The sequence below is a fragment of the Camelus ferus genome, chromosome 8 (assembly GCF_009834535.1).
Source record: "Camelus ferus isolate YT-003-E chromosome 8, BCGSAC_Cfer_1.0, whole genome shotgun sequence".
Classification (NCBI taxonomy): Eukaryota; Metazoa; Chordata; class Mammalia; order Artiodactyla; family Camelidae; genus Camelus; species Camelus ferus.
Window position 1 is genome coordinate 49,907,560 of NC_045703.1, and position 22,815 is coordinate 49,930,374.

General features: G+C 38.9%; 1 protein-coding gene and 1 non-coding gene across 6 annotated transcripts in view; one reads left to right on the forward strand and one right to left on the reverse strand.

Annotated features, from left to right (window-relative positions):
- Positions 1 to 22,815, forward strand: part of PDE7B (phosphodiesterase 7B) — a 290,852-nt gene that overhangs the window by 256,049 nt on the left and 11,988 nt on the right. For 3 of the 5 annotated variants that reach the window (XM_032484995.1, XM_032484997.1, XM_032484998.1), the window contains 4 exons: positions 1,331 to 1,462; positions 12,604 to 12,657; positions 15,952 to 16,043; positions 21,179 to 21,323. In XM_032484995.1, coding sequence (XP_032340886.1) covers positions 1,331 to 1,462; positions 12,604 to 12,657; positions 15,952 to 16,043; positions 21,179 to 21,323 — 423 coding nt within the window. The remainder of the gene's footprint in view (positions 1 to 1,330; positions 1,463 to 12,603; positions 12,658 to 15,951; positions 16,044 to 21,178; positions 21,324 to 22,815) is intronic. The other 2 variants (XM_032484996.1, XM_032484993.1) reach the window with 1 other exon arrangement.
- On the reverse strand, positions 14,031 to 14,102 carry TRNAT-UGU. The gene has a single exon. It is a non-coding gene; the product is annotated as a tRNA-Thr (tRNA).

A 22,815-nucleotide genomic window follows, 5' to 3' on the forward strand; every position in this document is an offset into this window, starting at 1 on the left:
GGGTTATGAGTCATTTACAACATGAATACAAATTGTCTCTATTAAGGCTTCAGCATCAGCTCTGAAAACTGTGTAGTAGTCATGAAAGAGGATCTGAGTTTTCAAAGGGTCTCTCTCACAACCGATATATTTTCAGAGCTGTGTTAGGACAAAAACAACCCTCTCTGTTTATGACAATCTACAACGCAGATGTTTTCAACAGTCCCAGAAATCCAGCTGTCATTGCCTTGGACCTTTGCCACTTTTCTGGGAGAAGACTCCCACCTTATGATTTTTGATCAACAAATAGAATTAAAACTCCTCAAGACTCAAGCTCCATTTCCAACTGATGCAACTGGGCATCCTGATTCAGATGCAAGAAAACTTGTGAACATCAAAAAGACCTCTTAGAAAATATACCCACATGCAATAAATTATTCCAAAATTTAAAACATGATAATAAGGCTCATTACTCGAAATCTAGGCCTCCCTTAGCTATATGAAACCTAGCTAGTGTAACATACAAGATGAGTTTTCTTCTGGTATTTGGAAAATGATATGTCAGTCCAAGACTCTGTTGAGTTCAATCAGTTTTAACATCAACCACTAAATATACAGATGCCAGGCAAGCATTCCCAAGACAAAACTGGGTATGCCTCATCCTTATAAAATATCCCAAAGACATTAAAGGTTTTGTTATTTAATCGCTAAGTAATCTGAAAATTGTAATATATTACACAGCTGTATATTTGAAGTTAGGACTAGATTCCCATTTTCCTGCTTGTTTTCCTAGCTAACCAAAAAAATGACAGACTCACACATTCCCCCACTATTTATTACACATTGAAGAAATATGCAAATTTTGCAATTCAGCCCACTTTTGATTTCACATTCAGAGAAGTGGCAATGATATGTTGGATGGTTGAAATACACAGTGGTTTTTTTTTGAATGTGTCCATCACTTTGGCTTCAACTTTTCCCTTCATTTACAGCTTTCTGTAGGAGCAAGGCTGGTTTTAGGTCCTACCTTCTCCCCACCCACCAAAAAGCAGTGTTGCCAACAGGTAATGCTACTACAACCACAGAACAGAACAGAGGAGCCGCAGGAAGAGGAGGCCACCTGAACGAGCCACACAATTTGAGTTGCTTAATTAGTTTCCTCGCAGTCCTTTCTTTCTTCCTGCAATTCCATCAGACTGTTACCTCACTGACAGCCTCAGAAGGTTAAGGCCTCTGGATAACAGGCCTCAACAATACCGTGATGTTTCATTCGGTATGATTTAGCCAAAACAAATACTAAGCTATTTGAGGAAACACACCAATCGGTCTCCTTATTTGATTTTTTTAACAGCTCGCAAGCTTCCTCACGCCTCTGGACATCATGCTTGGACTGCTGGCAGCAGCGGCCCACGATGTCGACCACCCAGGGGTGAACCAGCCATTTCTGATCAAAACTAACCACCACCTCGCTAACCTGTATCAGGTAAGGGAGCCAACATGGTACAGTATGCTTTACTGCTTTAGGCCCAGCTGGGGCCTGAACTTCACCCTTGGAGATAGCCTACATCCAGGGTCAGCCTCAGTGGTGACCACAGCCAAAGAGCAAGGGTTTGAATTAAGTCCAGAATATCCCCCAAGGGAGATGAATTTGGTTTACAAGGATATCCAAGGACTTCAGTTTGCTCCAAAGAAGGTTTGAAATTGTCTTAAGTCAAACAGCTTCCCTGAGCCTACCTCTCATGAGACCATCTGTCTCCATGGGAACCATCTAGTATATAATGGCCAGTGAAAGCTAGTTCTTGTAGAACGTCTATAAATGGTACTTCCCAGGTGCAGTCCTAATTCAGATGTATGTCTCTAGGGCCATTTCTTTTTTTTAATTATATTTTTATTTTTTATTGAAGAATAGTTGATTTATAATATTGTATTGGTTTGAAGTGTACAATACAGTGATTCACAGCTTTTATAGATTATACTCCATTTATGGTTATTATAAAATATTGGCTATATTCTCTAGGGCCATTTCTGAACTTTATTGGCCTCTGAGTCAGAAGTATGTCACCAAAGATAATAGGCATACTTTCTTGTTATAAAGTAGTTCAGCAGCATGAGTAGGCTGACCTAGAGAACTCTCACCTAGGATGTTGCTTCAGTGATTATAACCCTATATCATAAATGAATTATTCCCAGAATTTTCAACTTGGTTTTTTGGAGACCTTTGGTTGTCATTAACAAAATCATTGCACACAGGGGAGTCATTAATCTCAATTTTAGTAGATCTTTTGAAAAAATTCAGTGCTGGAAGAATTTCTGAAGGATTCCCATAAAATAGTTGCATTATACAAGATTCTACAGCTTGAGGATGCATTTGTTTCCAATAAAGCATAATTGGAACATGAAAAAAAGCCCCTTTCCACCCAACTGATTAGCTTTTGGTCTGGGTTGGAAGTGGCATTCCAAGGTTTATGGATCCACCTGGTACATACTTCAGCCCTGGGCTCTCTTGGGCTGTCAGCCAGCACCTGGAGCTGGGGTAGAAATAACTACACAGAGGGGACAGGATGACAGAATTTAGAAAACCTTTTGATGATGAGCTAAAACCTAAACAAAGAAAATAAAAACTAAAACTAAACTTTCTAAAGCATCTCAGAAGCTAAATGTATTGCTTGGGAAAAACATAAACATTTGATCAGGGGGAAAAAAATGAATGAACTGAGAGCTCTCAAGTACATTTTCTATTCCTGTCATCATTTTAATTCTGACTTATTCAAATGTCTTTAATTAGACAAAGGAAACAAGCAACAAGACTTACTGCTTGATCTGCTCTCATATAATGTAAATGCTTACCTAATTCTAGTTTCTCATCATCAAATAAATCACATCAATGGAGTTCAAGAGAGTATCTGCTGTTACTGATTTGTACATAAAAATGAGGGTCATAAAACTGTGCTTTGACATGTAGTGTATATAAAACATGCAGTGAGTGCACATTTAGACAAGAAGTCAAGAAGAAATATGCCAGATGGTAAAGATGGTAGAAGAAAGTAAATGTCGAATTTCACCAATAATGAAGAATTAACTACCCACTGCTAGTCAACAAAAACTGATTCTCAAAAGAAAGCTACTCCAGTCGATCTCGTTCAGATACTAAAAATATTCTCCGAAAAAATGGATTCCTTACTCAAACTTCTCAAGTGCAGATATTTTTAATAATATTTAGTTTAACCTCTTTGTTAAAAATAAACATTCCAATACAACCAAATTCTGTAGCCTTTTCAACACAACATACAGTCTTGTATATCTTGAACTATTTATTGCATGCATCAATGATATACTAGGATCTTGGGAGTACAAAGATAAATAAAATATAATCTGCCCTCAGACATTCGTTCAAACTCAGATGCTCAAGATGTGCAAAATCCAAAAAACTTAATCCCAGTCTGAAAAAGGTTTGAGGCATTAGCCAAAGATATACATATATACACATGTACATACACAGAAGCCGCTTTATATTTAAGCCTCTGAAGAGTAAATACCCTTGCTGTTCTTTGCATCCAAAGATGTTACAGCAACAAAATGAGCTATTATTTTTTTTCTAGCAGTAAATTTATCCTTCTGAACCATCTGGCCTGATCCTTGATAAGAAAGAGAAGGATCCTTTTGGTAATGACTAAAGAGAAGTTGGGATGTAGGACTCAGAAACCACATTCAAGATACTGTCTCCATCAGTCCCCTGCTCAAGTGGCCTTAGGGTCTCTTGGAAGCTCGCAGTCCATGTCTTTAAGTTTTAGGGACAGTGTTGACGGCAAACCAGTGTCACTTAGTATCATAAAGATTCTTCCAGTATCCTAGAGCTGGCTAGGCTAAGATGAAACTTCTATCAGCCAAATTGGGACCTTACATATTAAAAGTAAAAAGTGTTAAGAGGACCTGAAAATTATATGAGATTTTAATTCTGTCCAAAAAAAATAGATGATGGCTTTTACATTTGTCAATCTACCATCGTTTATTAACTATATGAAAGAACTCCTAAAAGATAAAGAGAATTCCCTTTAAAATTCAGTTCCACAAATTCTGTAACTAACCTTCATTCAATACTGACTGTGATTCAAACACCGAGCTAAGTGCTTCTATGTATTACATTATTTACTCTCCACAATAGCCCAGTGAGGTGGGTACTATCTTCATACCTATTTTCCATAAAGTGGAAAATTGTTATTAGGAAATTCAAGTGTTTTTCCTGAAAATAAACAGCTAATTAATGGCAGAGCTGGAATTAACACAAGTCTTTTGTCTCCAGAGCCAAAGTGCCTGAGCATTGTACAAACTGCCTCTAAAATTCATATTGATCACCTGTGATGTGCAGGAAACTGAGGGCTCTCCTCCAGGTCCTCCTGTTGCAGCAAGGGAGATGGGATGGTTATAGGCAAGTAGTTTAAAGTGAGAGAGCCTTGCCAAGTATTCTACGGTAGATAGCCACGAACAAAATGTGATAGGAAGACAGAGGTGAAAGAGAAATAGATTCTGCAGATGGTTTCTTGGGGGAAAAAAAAAAAAAAAAAAAGGCAAAACAACAAAAAAACCTCCTGGAGGAAGAGTGACGTAAACTGGGCCTCACCATGTGAGTAACATTCCGAGTAGCAGGGCAGAGGGTGGGGCGCCAGAGGCAGCACGAGCTGGTGTCCTTTGGGGATTAAAACCCACAACCCCAGACTAACTGAAAATGGACTGCCACTATGGCCTTGAGCTGAGCTTAGTCCTGCCACGAGTGGCCCTTGCTCTCAGCTCCGTGACCTGGGCTTGTTATGATGAAGTGTAGTCTCTCCTTTGCAGAAACGGTAGATTGGCTGGGCAGAATGTGATCTGGGTCAGAAAATCTTCACTCTGGATTAAGCTGTCAATGAGGAACTGGCAGAACTCTTTAGCTTTTCAATCTGAAAGGGAACAAAAATTTGTTACATAATATATCAACTCAGCAAGACCATTAACAACACATGATATTTAAAAATCTTTGGAAATATAGCCTTTTAGCCTACCAAGGACCTGTTCTTTGAAATATAAATGAGCTTTCAGAAAACTATACACACACTATATATATAGACACAATATATTGTGACTACACACACACACACACACACACACACACACACAAATTATACACGCACCCACACCCACATTTGGTCAACGAGAATACTGTCAAGAGTATGTGCCAGGAATTATGTGGCTTTGAGAACACCCTGTTCGTGACTTTGTACAATCCAGACTTACTATAAATGAGATAAGATGGAAGAGGGCTTCCTCTCCCTCCTTTTGTTAGCTCTGCTCTTTTAGTTCTAATAAATAAGAAGATCATTGCATAACGCCCAGCCTGTGCTTCTGCCCTGAGATAAAGACAGAGCCAGGGCAGCTGGAGTGAAGGCCGGGTCAGAGGGCTCTCTCCCATTGTCCGCTGTCTGGGCCGGACTCACTAGCTGAACTGCCAACCCAAGTTCAACATGAAGATGGTGAAGGCATTTCCACCTGGCACCTCTCTCCTCAGGCTGGAAGAAGTCCAAGTGTCTCTGGTGGACCAAGAGCGATACAACTGAGAATTTATTCTCTATCCCTCCACCCTCCAACCCCCAACACGTGGGCTCAGCAGTTTCACAAAGTAAGCATTAAATCAGATATGATATTAGTTATCACAATTGCAAAAGAAATCAATCTCAGTTCATTTTAAAATTTAATTCCTTTTGATAGAGTCCAGCTACATACTAACTAGTGACAGAGCAACCCAATGAATAAAATAATTCATAATTCATTGTCCCGTAAAACAGTATATTTATTACCTTCTCTACTTGTCTTGCAGAAGTTCGTAATCATTTATTTCTTAGTCATTTATCACAAGCACTTAGAAGAGGCCAGCATTTTTAACCACTTTTTATTCTTAACGACTCTGTACCACAAATACAAAGTTGACAGAGCCAGGACAAATTTTCCTTCCACATGGTCCTATGACCTCTACTCAGACAAGCAACTGCAAACATTACATGTAACCTCATAATTTCTGCAGCATGAAAGGTGTTTTTGGTAGAGTAGAGTTAACGTTGTAAAAAGGAGGTTCTAATTTGATTTTCTGTTTCATTAAGTTCCTGCTGTTCACAGTGAGGTAGCTGGCACGTAGCATGTCTATGGCCCCGATCTGAACACAGGCCTGCCCCACGGACAGCAAGTGATGTCCAGGCTCCTTACTCTCAGAGCAGTGTCTCAGGCAGATGCAGAGTGAACAAGAGAAAGACATCTTCCAACAGGCAGGAGACATGGGGCTAAGGTCTTGTTTAGGAGCATCTGTTCCTCTGAGACCTCCTGGGCTAGGGCTCTTGCAGCGTTACCAAGGAGACCACGGGGCTTGTTAGGGAAGAACTCAGTGACTTCATTATCTCCTGGAGTCTTGCTTCCCAGTTTCGTGAGCAATTAAAAATGAAAACACGGACTATTTTCCTGTTGTTGTTTTTCTTCCTGCCTCCACTGGTTTAAAAGGTATAATTAACTCTCAGTCTTCTTGTACACCAGACTCGGTTTATCAACATCATTCTAAGTATTTTAATCAAAGAAAGTGTCCAATAAATTGGGGGAAAAAACAACAACAGTTTAAAGCTGCTTTGTATGAGAGCAAATCTGCTCTGCCAGGTTCTCTTTGACGAATAGGTTCTTGATTTAATTTGAAAACCTGTGTTGGTGGTTTATTAAATGCCAGATGTGTTGTTATTCCAGAACAAAGGGATTGTTTTTTGTTCGTAGTGTGGGTAATACTTGATTATTCACATGAAAGGAGAAATAAAGGTTTTGCAATAGGAGTTTTAAGGATTTTATTTTGTTCAAAATAAATTCTAATAGATTTTGTTGCCACAAAGGTGGATATTTATCCTTTCAACTTTAAGATGAAGATTATCCTTAAAACCATACAAATGAAGAGTTTGTGACACTAGAACACACTGTCATTGGGATGATGTGAAATTGCTGAGCTGATGCTTCTGAAAGTAGACAGATGTGGTACCTAATGTGGGATTCCAAAACCGTGCTGGGATTTCAACAAATATTAAAGTGGCATCATCTCATCCTGTGTTCAGATCTCCATGAGCATTTCTGATGATTTTCTTCTTACTTCTTTATACCTTTTGCTGATACTGGTCTCTGAGCTGCTGTGAAAGCCACATGAGTCTGTAGGAGCAGAGCCACCTCCCTCTTAAAAAGGACAAAGTGATCTCTGGCTATTCCCTATGAAACACCTGTACGTTCTAGCCTGCTCACCCCAGCTCCTCCCCGAGTACAGGGCACCCACATCTTCATTCCCTGGTCTACACTCAGCCTTGCCTGGCTCCAGTCCTTCCTCCACTGTGCAGCCAGAATGAGTTTCCTGAAACTCAACTCTGACACTTAGGTGCCTACTTAAAATCCCATTGCCCTCAGGTTTAAGTCTGAATGTCTTCACACGGTTTATAAGCCCCATTATGATCTGACCCCCGCTACACTTTCCATCTCCACTTCCCACCATTATTCTCCCAGGCGCACCATTCAGTCTGAACTTTCAGAATCCCAAACACAAGATACATGCCACGTGCTGTTAATACAGGAGATGAACAAAGCAAATAAAAATTCCTGCTCTCTACTTGGCAATCGCAAAATAACTAAGTAAAATATATAGTATATTAGAAAGTGATCGTTACTAATGATTAAAAACTTAAAACAGAGAAGGAAGATATAAAGGGTCCCTCTTGTTACAGATCTTCACACACATGCTCTTCCTTCTACTTATTTTAATGAAATGCTTTCCCTCTGTGTTGCGTGGACTCTCTGACTCCTCTCTAACACACTCATCCTTTTGACCTCAACTTGGACAGATGTTCCTCCTGAATGCCTTCTTTTGGTTTAAAAATCCATCTTCCATGCCCCTCCTATATGATTTCACAGCTCCTTCTTACTTCCCCTCTCCCAATGTTTCTCTCTCTAAACTGCCATTTCCTGATTAGATGTCCGTAACCCCCATAGCCTGCAAGCCTCTGGGCACTGACCTCGTTCACTGCTGTACCCTCAGCATCCAGCACAGTCCTGGTGCTCAATGAATATTCGTTGGGTTGTGGGAGGTTTGCTGGATGAGTAAGTAGACGGATAGGTGGATGGATGGATGTATGGACTGGACCCATGTAGCAAGAAAGACAGGACCTGAGTAATATTGAGAAGTCAAGAATATTAGCAGTAGTGAGTAGTGAGTAGTACACACCGGGACCCAGAGTGGAAATCTGACAAAAGATCAGAAAGACAGAAAGACCACCATGTCAAGGTACGTGTACCCCCCACTTTGCACTTAGTAGGTACTTGTGCTTATTATTGCATCAAGTGTACACCATGAAAAATGAGAAGCATTGTGAAAAATTCTTTATAATGACTTCTTATTTGTGCCTCTTGAAATTGACAACTGCTGTCTGATCTGTTCTATGTTATGTCTGGAGTCATTTACCTGATCCCGGTCATTTGAACAGCACGAGAGCCCATTGCTATAATAACCTTAAAACCTCTTGGCTTTTACCTAAGTTTAAGGATTTCACAACATATCTCCAGTCTGGCTTCTTTCAGATATCGATGAAAAATTTAATGGGACTCTTTTTCTTTAAACAGTTACATAAACTTTTGCAGCTACTGAATCTCTGGGTTTGGGAAGTTAATTACTCAGTATCCATTCAACAAATATTTACTCATTTAAGTGACACTGTGCTACATACACGTGCACAAAGATGAATGAGATAGGCTCCTCGCTCTCAGTGGCAATCACGTATGTCAGCAGTTTCAAACTAGGCACATGTGCCCGTGGGAATACGCGAAGACTTTCTAAGGGGTACACGGGAATGAACAGTGCTAACAGAATTCATTTGCAGCTCCTAAACTGACCTGCCTGGAATGTGCTTGCAAGACAGTCAAGCCAGTTCTTCTGTCTACTTCTTTCACAGTCACCCTGTTCCCACTGTTCCAAAGAAAGACGAATCTCTTACCTATTTTGCATATTGCATCTTGCTCCACGTGCACCAATACTGTCTGTTGCCCCGGTGTGAAAAAATACCGGAGCAACTAAAATCTTAAAAGTCTCCAGTAACTGAGGTACTGTAATGCTCCCAGCCATCTCATAGATAGATGCATTGCCAATAAATTTTTATTCTTAAGCATAATTTTTTCCCAAGTTTGCGATACACATGTATTTTGATCAATTAGTTACTAATAACAATTGCATCTTAAACTCAAGCTGGAAAAGTATTTACTACTTAGATCCTGATGTTAAGAAAATATGTTAAATTAAAATTTCAATTTATATACTTATTTTTGCTGCAGGGAAATATAATAGGGTGACAATCAAAGAATTTCACATATGAAAATACGTTACATTAAAATAAAATGTAATAGAGAAGTAGGATGGAAATACAAGTTCTAGTTCTAGAGGGAAAAGAATCAATTTAAAATTTTTGACCTAAAGAATAAATTATTTGTGTGTTTTCTTGAAAAGGTGATGAGTGGGCATTAAATGCCTCTGGTATTTAGATTCCCTTAGATATATTTAATACATAAAAAAGCAATATGATGATTTTATATTAAAATACCAATATTCACAAATATGCAGAGCACTTCATCTTTTATTACCATAGAAATTTATGATTTTAGATAATCAATTTTTTAAAGTATGAGGAGAGCATAATTTTTCAAAATTAATTTTAAGAGTAAATGAACAAAAACATGTGAAAAATTACTGATATATGGGAGCAAGGTCAATGTGCAAAGCTGTTATGAGGCGTTTTAGACACTAGGAGAGAAGTTTGGGTTGGAGGTGCAGAACTAGAAGAGGGAGCTGTCAGTTCTGTTTGCAGAACCAAGAAGGTCCTTCCTAGGCAATGGCAATGGTACATCTCAGAAATAAAAAGTGTGTGTGTGTGTGTGTGTGCACACACACATGCATGTGTGTGTACACGTATGTGTTTCTAACTTTACTAAGGTGATTTCTCCTCACTCTTTTTAGAGTTATATAATTCTTTATTGTAATTCTTATGCAAAACCCAAGCATTATGCTAGATCAAGACATTGAAAAGTCCTTTTTATCAGCTTTTTTGGGATGATTTTATTACTAAAGTAACTTTAAATAACTTGGTGTGTTAATGACTTAAACAAGGGTAGAAGTTTATTTCTATCCTTCATGAAAGAATTTTGGAAGCTGGCAGTCCAGGGCAGGCATGGCGGCTTCACAAAATTCAGAATGAAGAGATCCTTTAAGTTCTGCAATCTACTGTCACTAGGGTGTGACACTTGTCCTCATTGCCCAAGATAGCTGTTGAAGCTCTAGCCATTCCTGCTGCATTCCAGACAGTGAGAAGGGAGGAAGGGATAAAGCAAAATAAGCCTCTCCCAGATGAAAGAGTTCCCTTTAAACAACTTTCCTGAAAATCCCACACAACATTTTTGCTTACATTTAGTGGGTCAGAATTTAGCCAAATGATTCCACCTAGTTGTAAAGGAGGTTGGAAAATGTCACTTTTACTCTGGACAACCATGAGACTCCTCTATACCTGCTCCACCCACATCCTTCCCATCACAGGTAATGGGCATGCCATCCTTCCAGTTGCTCAGGCCAGAAACACTGGTGTCTTCCTTGCAGATCCAGAAATTAACCATCTCACCACCTCCCACCACCTCCACCTTCCTTGTCCAAGCCTCTGTCATCTTTTGCCTGGACAGCTGCTCTCTCCCCTACACAGCCTTCTACACCTACTTCTCTCCTTATCCCCTAACAAAGTCTATTCAACATAGCAACCAAAGTGAGCTTATTCAAATGTAAGTCATATAATTTATTCCTTCCAAACTCCTGCAGTGAATACTTATTTCTCATAGAGTAAAACTCAGAATTCTTACAATGGCCAGAAGGCCACACATGATCTGGTCTCTCATTGCCTCTCTAGCCCCTGGTCCTAATGCTTCCCCTCCCTCACTGCATGTTGACCTCTGGGCTATTTGCTCCCACTTTGGGGCCTTCACTTCAGCTATTTTCTCTAGAACAATCTTCCCTTATCAGCATTGCTAGCACCCTCCTACCTTCAAGTCTTTGCTCTAGCCTCACCCCTTACCCTGCTGCCTTACCTCCCCCACAATCCTCACCACAGACTCAAATTCCCACGATTCTGCTCCTTTTTCCCTTCTTTCCATGCATTTGCTATCTTCCAGATGCTATACTTTTTTCCCAAAGTATTTATCATGTTTATTGTTTATTATTTCTCTCTCCATCCCTGACACCTCTAGTTCTCTGTCTCTTCTGTTCACTGATGTATTCCAAGCACATATTACAGTGCCTGGAACATAGCAAGTGCTCAATATATTTGCTGAATGGAATCAAGTAATCTTATTTAGCAAATTAATAGAGAGCACTTTCTCTGTGCAAGGCATAAAGTTGAGTGGATACAGAAGGAACGAGGCAGGCTTCCTATTCACGTGTAGTTTATAATCTAGTAAGAAGAAAAGACACACACAAGTACACACACAGCTGTCACACACATCAACAGGACAGAGTCCAACTGGCCTCAGGACTTAAGAAATGCCGAATGAAAGAGCAGTAGGACCCAGAGAAAGCAAGTTCACCTCTGACTGAATGATTCCATTTGGCTTCGAGGATGGAGTGCTTGACGTGGACTTTGGAAGACAGGTTTTAGTTTGATAAGCAAACATAGAGAAGGAAGAGCTTGAAGATAATAAGCCACCTTGGGAGGCATGAAAGTGGCAAAAGGAAAGGACATTTTCGTGTTATTAATTTAATAATATGTCAATAATACAGTATAGTCTTGTTAATATGTCATTTATTTGGACTAGAAGATATTTGTAGGAAAAGAGAGGTAAAGGTATTCAATTATCTCAAACCTATAGGAACAGAATGGTAGTTGGGACAATTTTCAGAGAGCATTGAATGCCGAGCTAAGGAGTTAGGCTTAATTTAGCTGACAGGGAACCACTGGAGCAGAGCATGAGAAAAGGTATTGCAGTCAAACTAGTTAGGTGAAGTCAGGTGAGCTCCTTGAGGGCAGCTATTTTGTCTTATTCATCTGTGGACCCCAGTGCCCACCATAGCACCTGGCACATTCGTAGGTGCTCAAAAAATGAGTGTATATTTCAACCAATGACTCAGGAGATGGTAGAAAATTTTGTCAAATAAACAAGTCATGTTCTGAAGGCTGTAGGGAGGATAGATAGAAGGAAGGAGAATTAAAGATAATAAAGCACTAAACTAGGGCCACTTCAGTGAAAGAAAGTCCTGGGTAATAGTGACACCATGATGGAAGAACCGACAGGAGTCAGAGACTGTTTGGATGTGAGGGCCGAGAGTGACCAAAAGATGAGTTCTCCTCCAAGACAATCCAACTCTACTCAAATCATAACATACTCAAACTACAGGACTTTTCGAAGTGACACCAAATTTGGAGGTAAGTGCAAAGATTCCAGTGTGGATTTAGAAGTTAACATCTACTTAAAACAATCAACCATAGACTTTTAAAGTGCAGCTATATAATGCTGTGGGGTAAAATTAAGTATAAGTGCAGGCATTCATCAGTTTATAAATTGCAGGCTTCTGAATGCTTGGATGTGGCTGAACAGAGGCAATTCTTGGGAGGCAGCAAGGTGGGTATGCAAAACTTAGATCTTAACACCTGGCAGACCTGGGTTTAAGGCCTTTCTCAGCTACTGACTAGCTGTGTAGCCTCTCAGAGAACCCGGGATTTTATTATCTTTGAGTTAATGAGTAAAACAGTAGATGGTTATGTGAGAACTCAGTGAGCTCATGTAAATTGCCTGGCACCCAGTAGTTGCTTCATAAATGTTAATCCTCCACCCCATCCTTCCCTTTTTTTCTTTTCTGGAATCCACTGGACGACCCCTACTTCCAACACAGTTCTGACCAAAACATACTTTTATTTATAATGACGGCTCCACAAAAGGTTGTGTTTGTAATGTGTGTACTGTTTTCTTTTATTCCGTGCCAGCGTCCAGACCCACTCCATTTCCTCCCATTTTCCTGGTGTTCATCTCCAAATACGGTTTCACAAGCCAATTTCCCAAGTATCCTTCTGTTCCGTCTTCAGGAAGATTATTAATGAAGATGTTAAGTCAGGCTGGCATAAATAGCAATGCTTAAGGCAATTCTCCAGACACTTTTGTTCCACTCAACAGGGATACGGTGTCATTTATCATCGGGTCTTGTTACAGCCTTCCAGCCCCTTGAAAACCTCGCATGAGGGCACACGTGTCACCTCTGCTGGAATTAGTCTTGCAAGTGAAGGCTCATGAGTGACTGAATTAAATGTCACTGCAGGGGTAGAACATCTGTTCCATCACACTAACCTATCACTCTCTGCTCTCATAAATCTTTACAACCAAAACAAATTAGTCTAACATGTTATTTCTCAACAACATTGTCTTTTGTTTTGTGTGGCTCAGGCCCAAGAGGAGATAATAGACCAGTTGATAAAAGTAACAAAATCTTGTCACAGGTTCAAACCTGGTCAAGTGGTGAATAAGGAATAATGACTCCTTGGCAAGGAGGGAAATGAATAGCAATAGAATAGCCTAGACAGAGGATCAGAATCGGACTCCACCTCGTGAAGCCCATTGTACAAAGTTCCGGAGAGAAATCATTATCTGGTTTTAGAATCAAGAATACTTGCAGTTTTCTTGAACCTGTTTTTTCCTGATGGACCCTGGATTGTGTCACTCATGAACGTACTCATTTGCTGAAGAGTTGAGCATTATACGGACGGCACAGATGGAGTGGTGAGGAGGAGGGGGCATAACGATGGAATAGTTTTCAGTCTCGGTCCTGGCTCCACTTAGTCTTTCCATATTATTTTATATAAAATATATATATATATATATATATATATATATATATATATATATATATATATATATATATATATATATATACATACACACACATAAATAGTCTGAGGCCAAAGATGATATTTTCCTCCAAAAAGGATTTCTTTGTGTGGATGTGGAGGTACTGGGGATTGAACCCAGGACCTCATGCGTACAAGGCATGCGCTGTACCATTGAGCTGTACCTACCCTACCCTAGTCTCCATATTATTTTCCTTGCTTCTTCCCCCTCCCTTTTTTTTTAAATTGTGCTTAAATACACATAATATAAAATTTACCATCTTAACCATCTTTAGGTGTACAATTCAGTGGTATTAAGTACATTCATATTGTTATGCAAGTATCCCCACTATCTGTCTCCAGAATTCTTTTCATCTTGCAAAACTGAAACCCTGTGCCCACTAAATAATAACTCCTTATTCCCTCAGCACCCCTGGCAACTGCCATTCTTTCTGTCTCCATGAATTTGACTACTCCAGGTACCTCATAGAAGCAGAATCACACAATTGCCCCTCACTTTTTTCTTGAAGTAGAGTTGATGTACAATACCATATATTATACACAATATGCAGGTGTATAATAGTGATTCACAATTTCAAAGGTTACACTCCGTTTATAGTTTATTATAAAATATTGGCTATATTCCCTGTGTTGTACAATATATCTTTGTAGCTTATTTTATACATAATAGTTTGTACCTCTTAATCCCTTTCCGTGATCTTGCCTCTGCCCCCTCCTCTTTCCCCACTGGTAACCACTAGTTTGTTCTCTATATCAGTGAGTCTGTTTCTTTTTTGCTATATTGACTAGTTTGTTGTATTTTTTTTAGATCCACATATAAGTGATATACATTTTTGTCTTTCTGTCTCACTTATTTCACTTAGCATAATATCCTCCAAGCCCATCCACACTGTTGCAAATGGCAAATTTTCATTCTTTTTTATGGGCGAGTAGTATTCCATTGAATATATACTGCATCTTCTTTATCCATCCAGCTGTTGATGGACACTTAGATTGCTTTCATATCTTGCAATTTCCCCTCACTTTTAATAAATGCTATCTTCCTGTATTTTTGTAAGTTTATAACACCTCTTGAAACAAAATGGGGAATGAATAAAGAAACAAATTAAGAAAACAAAGCAAAAAGATTTCCTGGAGGTAGAAAGGTTCTATTCTCTATGGATGAAGTCAGTGGTAAGACCATAATGTTTGCTAATTCAGATCAAAACACAATAGGTTGCAAGAAATATTCCCTATTTAAATGGTTAGCTAATGTTTTCAGACAAGCAGCATACTTAAGGTCAAAAGGGAGACTGGACATAATAGAGGTTCCCACAGCGGAAGTAATATCAAGATAATTGAACAAGGAAGCAATTGTAGATTCAAAGTCAGACCTAATGGACTAAGTGCCAGTACACTGGTCATGGAGATTATTGACAGTGGTTCTTAAACCTTGGTGTACATAATAATTACCACAAATCTACTGAAATAAAACTGTATTGACTGGGATGCAGAAGTCTGAATATGTCACTAGCTTCCCAGGTGGTTCAGACACAGTAGGTTCTTATGACCGTGGAGGAACAATGGTCAGGGAGGTAGATCACGCCAGAGGTTGTGAAGCCTGCCTCTGGCCGGTTGTGCAGTATAATTTTGGAGTATGGTATACACATAGCCCTATGGTACCCATTACTACCTATTATTACTGCCTCTTTTTTTTTTTTTTTTCCCTCTACATGGTGTTACCTGAAGGAGCTTTCAAGAACAGGGGCAGAGGCAGGACAGCAGGATGCTGGAAATAGACCCTCATTCAGCCTCAGGTGGACGGTCAGCAGGGCCTCGCCACTCCCCCACTCTTATTATAGCCTTGAGAATATGCCTGCGGTTGTTTTATTTTGTGTTTCTTTTCTGGGCTGCCTCTGTGTCATCAGGTACGAACTGGCTGGAGGCAAAATATTGGTCTCCGTGGAGCTATGTTCAGCAAGAGAGATCAGTATCTGGCTTCTCCCCTGTTTATAGCTTTGATTTTCTTTCTTTCTAGAATATGTCTGTGCTGGAGAATCACCATTGGCGATCTACAATCGGCATGCTTCGAGAATCAAGGCTTCTGGCTCACTTGCCGAAGGAAATGACGTAAGTGGCATGGAGATGAAACATACCGATGCCCACACATTAGAGATGAGCCAAGACCCCCCGAGGTAATGGCAGGGAGCCAGCCGGCTGTGCTTCCGGCCCGCACTCCCTCCCTTGTCTATCAGAGAAGATGCGGTGTCAGTTACAGCAACCCAGAAACCAGAATCCCTCTGTGAGCTCTGAAAGGGCCTGGAGAGCGTATGACCTAACGTCAGGAAAAGCGATAATAAACAGCTCTCAGCTTTCACACTCTTCAGTATTGACACTCTGCTTTGCCAAATTCCTGTCTTTTATGTTAGCAGAATTGTCCTCCTGTGCAGATCCAAATAATAAATATTTATCAAGAAGGAACACAGGAGTTCTCAAACTAGACTGAAGCCTAGTTCAATCAAGAGTGTTTTGTAATGGCTACTCTTAGCCAAAGGAGAAGTCAGAAATTCTTTTCTAAAATGTCTTTTGTTAAGTAACTGGCTTGGCCCCAGCAGTTTTTTTCACCATGAATTTACCTATGTCTTTTGCATTTTAACCAGAAGGGAAATACTAGTTTCCTGGTCTGCTGTTTGTTATCCTGGGTATTCAGGCCGAGTCCTACTAAATCCAAAACCATGGCCTCATTTCCACCTGGCCTCACTTTAGCTGCTGTACTATCTTCCAAAGTCACCACTGATTCCTATGTTTAATTGAAATGTGCAGAACCTGGGGTTGCTAGGAGGAGAAAAGTAAATAGATCCCTGTAACTTAAGGTCAAGGGTCACGTGGTTTCTCACCATAGAACAGGCAGTGCACTCTGGGCTCCTAGGTGTACTATGGACCCTCTGATCCTACCCCCTGCTGTTCCCTAGCACCCAGAGGAATGTGGAATTTGTGGGAGGAACTTTAGTTCTGATAACATTTTACCCCCTGGCACTAAGTAAAACCAATCCTCACGCATGGAATAAAAACTGCCTTTTACTAGAACAGTAAATTGCAAAGATCAAAAGGATTAGATGCAAAAAAAAACCTAAAAAAACTAGAGCCACAAATCAAGTAAAAAGGAAGAGGGGGGGTGAGTAGCAAGGGACAAAGAAAGCAGAAAGGAGAAGGGACAGAGGAGAGGGAGGACAGGGAAGAGCAAAGTGACAGGAAAAAAGGAGAGAAGAACCTGGGATCGAACTTGTCCCGGAAATGCCCGCCTTCATCCTGCTTGTTGCTCCATCCGTATTCATGTCCTAAAATCCTTCTACTCATCCCTGTAGACTCCAAATAAAACTACCATATTTTTCACGTGTCTTTGTAGGACGCAGTGTTGTTAATTGCTTCTGCTAGAAGACTCACTGTTACGCAGTAATACACGTGAAAGGACTTTATAATGAAAGTTATCGTCATCATCATCATCATGATTATTCTATCCTCATGTAAATGCTTTCAAACCATTTTTCTGCTTTTGAAAGTAAGACGGGTTAACTGTATAAACTAAGGGAAATTCAGAAAAGTGTTAGTATGAAGTTGCCATTTTCAAAGGTCCAAAACAGTAGAATAGCAACAGTTTCATGTGATTCAACCAAATGAAGAAGAAAAATGAAATTGCTGATCATCCCGCCATAAAGGGATAGTAAACGTTAACCTGAATAGTGTATGTCGTTTTAGTCTTTTTTCAGTACAATTATATTTTAACAAAATAGGGAACTTATTTTGTATGGTGAATGTCCTGATATTTTTCACTTACTGTAAAAGTCTTTTTCCATATCATCAAACCTGCTACTAAAATAAAATGACTTCCATTGCTATAAGGCATTATTGTATCAAATTGTATTAAATATTGCCTATTGTTGATTTTCAAATTTTTATCATTATAAATAATGCTTCACAAGCATTCTTAAACATATATTTTTATCCCAAACTCCAATATGCTATTTTCTTAGAAAACATTTGTGGATAGAAGTTATTTATCAGAAAGAAAGGTGTGAATTTTTAAGGTTCTTGTTGTATATTATCAAATTACTTTTCCAAAAAGCTGTATCTACCTATATTCCCACTGGTAGAGTTATAGAAAATCTACCAATGTACCATCATCAAAATTGAGTTTTATCTCTATTATCTACTTTAAATATTTACAAATTTGACATGGAGAGAGAAAGGGAGACAGAGGAAGAAGTTAGAGACAGAGATAGAGAGAGGGTTTCATTGATTACAAATGAGATTGAAATTTTTTCATGTATTTATTGGCCACTATTATTTCTTTAGGAAACAAATTTTTGTGTTTGGTCTTTTTTTATTTTCCTATCAGTTTTATTATTCATTTGTAAGAAGTTTTTCTATTTTAGTTGCTGTATTTTAACTACAGTAACATGTGTTATATAGTATAAATATCATGTGAAGTTTTTAGTTTTCCTTTTAATTTGGTTTATGAAACATTTTACCTAACTGAAACAGTTATATTTTCTGGTTATAAATGTAATAAATATTCATGTTTTTAAAGAATTCATACAATATTTAGAGCTTTTTTAAGTGAAAATCATTCATAATCCCATGATATATCTTTCCAAATTCTTTTCTGTGATCATAGAGGTCTTGTCTTACATGCTTTGTATCCTGTTTTTTAACGTAACAATAAAACATGGCATTTTTCCATGTCAGTAAATAAACCATACATCATCATACATCATAACGGCTTAATATGCTTGTAACATGATTTACTTAACCAGTCTCCTATTTATGAACTCCTGTCATTTTTTCCCCAAGAATGTTTTATTATTATAAACAACAATAGGATAAACATTCTTATAACATATATCTTTACTAATTATATTTTTACTAACATATTCATAGTAAATTTGTAGGTAAACTGTTGGTCAAATTATTTATATTCATTGCTTTTAACAATAATTCCTAAAATACCCTCCAGGAACATGTACCAGTTTACACTCTCACTAACAGAATAAGACGGATGATTTCCCCATATCATCAACAGCATTAAGTATCACAATCATTAATTCAGCAAATTATTTAGCAGTTACTTTTAATATTTGCTGATAAAAATGTGGGAGATAGTTATCACATAGCTGTTTTAATTTGGGATTTTTTTGTTATTCTAAGAATATTTAATATTGTTTCATACTGTGGGGGCATTTTAAATTTCTTTTGTAACACATTGTCTACTTTCTAAGACTATTTCTAATGTTTAGAAGTTGATTAAAGATGTATATATATGATTTAAAAACAAAAATGTGGATGGTGAAACTATAAACCTTTTAGAATATAATGTAGGGGAATATTTTCATCAGAGGTAAGAAAGATCTCTTAAATAGAAGAAAAATATTAACCATAAATAAAAAGATGTATAAATTAAGTTATATTAAAGATTATCATCCTTTCATCAAAAGACATCATAAAGAAAACAGAAAGACCAGCCACAGAATGAGAGAAGATATTTGCAATACATAAGAGACAAAGGACCATTATTGAAATATATTAAGAACTCATAGAATCAATAAGCAAAAGAGAGACAACCCAATAGAATAATAGGTAAAGACTAGAATAGAAACTTCACAGAAGAAGAAATACAAATGGCCAATAAACATATGAAAGTATGTCCAATCTCATTAATTCACATTAAAATTCATATTAAAAATTCATATTAAATTCGTATAATAACCACAAGGAAATTCATATTAAAACCACAGTCAGTTGCATACCCCTCAGAGTGGCAAAAAGTGTAAAGGGTAAGAATGTAAAGCAGTGAGAATCTCATCTATTACTGCCTGGAGTGTAAATGTGTACAGTCATTTTGGAAATAATCGGCAGTATTTAGGAAATTGAAGATGAAAACACTCTGTGATCCGATAACTGTATTCCTGGATATAGTCCTTGGAGAAACCTTTGCACATGTATACCTGGAGGTATACAAGGGTGTTTATTGTGGCATTTTTTCAAAGGAGTCAAAACCCAGAAACAACTCAAGTGACCATCAAAAGTAGAGTGGATAAATACATTGAAATATATTCCTACCATGGGAAGCGATATAATAATGAAAATGGATGAATTGCAGCTCACACATCAACATGGATGCCTTTCAAAAATATAAAGTTAAGTAAGCAAATCACCAGCCGATACTCACCATGTAACCTAAAGAACAAAAGCAGTTAAAATCAAACCGTATTACTTAGATGTGCACACGTAAGTGGTCAAATTATTAATAAAGAAATATAAATAAATAAATAAAACAAAGATCAAGAAAATGGTTACTTCAGGGGTTGGAAAAAAGGGGGGTGGGATGAGAGACATGATGGGGACTTTGTGGGGTACTGGCAGGCAATGTTCTTGACCTGGGGGGTGATTGTAAGATATTTATTTCACATTTACTCATTAAGCTGAATATGTATGCTCTATGCACTCTGCTTAAATATACTTCACTTTTAAAGGTGAATTTTAAAACTAGTTATGGATTTTCCTTCCATTGATTACTTTCTATATGTGAGGAAAAGCTCAAATTTGCTTTATTTTTCCAAAATATCCTATTTCCCTTATACCATTTGTTGACCAATATACAGCTTGATTACTGCTTCTTAATGGTGCCTTCATCAACTATGATTCTCTTTTAAGTTCCAGTACCTCTTTCCAGCCTATTTGTTTTGTTCCCTTACTGGAGCTTTCCATTCCGTTGTATCAGGCACTGTTATTATCATTACTATTATTATTATTATTATTATTATTATTATTATTATTATTATTATTATTATTATTATTATTATGCTCTTTTCTCCCCCCATGCAAATCTTAAGGTTTGAGTTGGTTTGAACTCTATTAAAAGCACAGCCCAGACGCCTGTGATTCTGTGAGTCTTTTTGTGTCCTCCTTAAAGCATATATTTGGCCTTCAGTCTTTCAGGAACCTGGGAGTGTAAAACCTACCACAGCTTTGTTCATCCAAGGTTTCAGTCTCTCTGTACAGTCCTTGGCATGCCTCCTGTCCAGGGTCAGAAGTGATAGTGGGTGAGAGAATCACTCCTGGGCTGCGAGGGACTGGGACTCTGTGTAATAAACAGAATCAAAGGCAGACATGAGATTACAAGCCACCTGATGACGGCAGAATCAATCACCCTCCTCAAAGGGATTTGCTTTGTGTGTGTGTTTTCTCTTTCATTCTTGTGGATGCAGACAGGATATTGAACAGCAGCTGGGCTCCTTGATCTTGGCTACAGACATCAACAGGCAGAATGAATTTTTGACCAGATTGAAAGCTCACCTCCACAATAAAGACTTAAGACTGGAGGATGTACACGACAGGCACTTTATGCTTCAGGTAAACAACCACCACAAAAAGAAGTCATTCTCCTCACTGGGTACAACGCTTAAGGACACGATCAATCATTTTAGTGTATTTGAGGAGTATCTCCCATGGTACAAGCTAGAGCAGTGACCTACTTTATGAAAAACTTTGAGACACATGAAATTTTTAAGTGGTTTCCAAGCAAGTAATATCTGGGTTTCACGTCAGTAAGTTGATAATATCTCATTTTTCCTTGTTTGGTAACTGCTTCGCCACAAAGTAGTCCCTCTGGGTAGTTGCATGCAGGAAGAATCTACTACATTTTGTGGCTTGATGTAAAGTTGACCACTGTCAGACCTCTGCAATTTTAGAACACTGTTTCTTTAATACAAAAGTGTATTATGTTAACTATAGCACCAACAAAAACTGAGAAACAAGTCTCCTTCCTTTACCTAAAGCCTGTTAAATTTAAACTCTGCTTTACTTCCCTTTCCCATCTAAACTCGTATTTTCATCTGAGGCTCAAACATGTGTACCTAGTCTTAACATTTTAAGCACCAGTAAATAAATGATTTTAAGTTTAATTGAATGCATTGAGTCACATTAAGCCCAGCTTTTCTGTTTCATTCCGTGGCAAGAAGGCGTTTGTGACGGGAGAACAAGGGGAGGAGGGGACCTGGGAAGCAGAAGTCTGACCTTGGATCCAAACCAGAGGCTTTTTCTTGATCTTCCATTTTCATTCATCTTCCTTCTTTCCTTTTGGCACAAAAGCCTGAATGGGTGGATCCTGGATGCAGCTGGCTAGACCAACCCTAACCAGGGAGCTGGAGCTGCACGTGGGAGACTAAACTGTGCAGTCTTTTTCCTCCCGTGTCTGCATGCTGCCTTCTAAGCTGTCCACCGTGCTCCATCCTTTTCAGGAAGTACTCTCCTCCCAGCTGTAAAACTGTATCTCCCTCCTGCTTTCTTCCCAAACTAGTCTGCTAGTCCCTGAGTGCCCCAGACGTCTGATTTTAGACCTGAGCCAAGTTGTGAGTAGCTGAGAGATTTGGCCTGAACAATTGCATTTCAAAAAGAAAGCTTGCTAACACAAATGAATCCCTAAAGGGCAGAACCTGGAGGGTACTTCTGTCCCTTACCTACTCTTAACAGGTGCTGGTACCCCCATTAACTGGGAAATAAAGAACCAAGCAAGTTTGCAGCTTACTACGACCCAGGCTCTCCCAGCCCGCAACGCTGCTAGCAGCTCTGTGAGCCCAGAGAACTAGGTCAAAACCAGCAGACCTTGCTTGTGGGGAGGGCACACCATCAGGAGCCCATCTGGGCAGTGGTGTCCCGGCAGTTGGTGGTTAAGGGTAAGAATCCGCTTCTCTGAAATTCAAAGGAACCCTCCTAGGGTCAGCAGCACTGACCAAGCTGGCGTCCCAGACGCAGACCAGCGGGAGGCCAGCCAAGGAGGCCTGGACTGATCTCTGCAAACCGAACGCTCGGAGGTTTGATATGACTTAGCTCCCTGGCTGGCAGT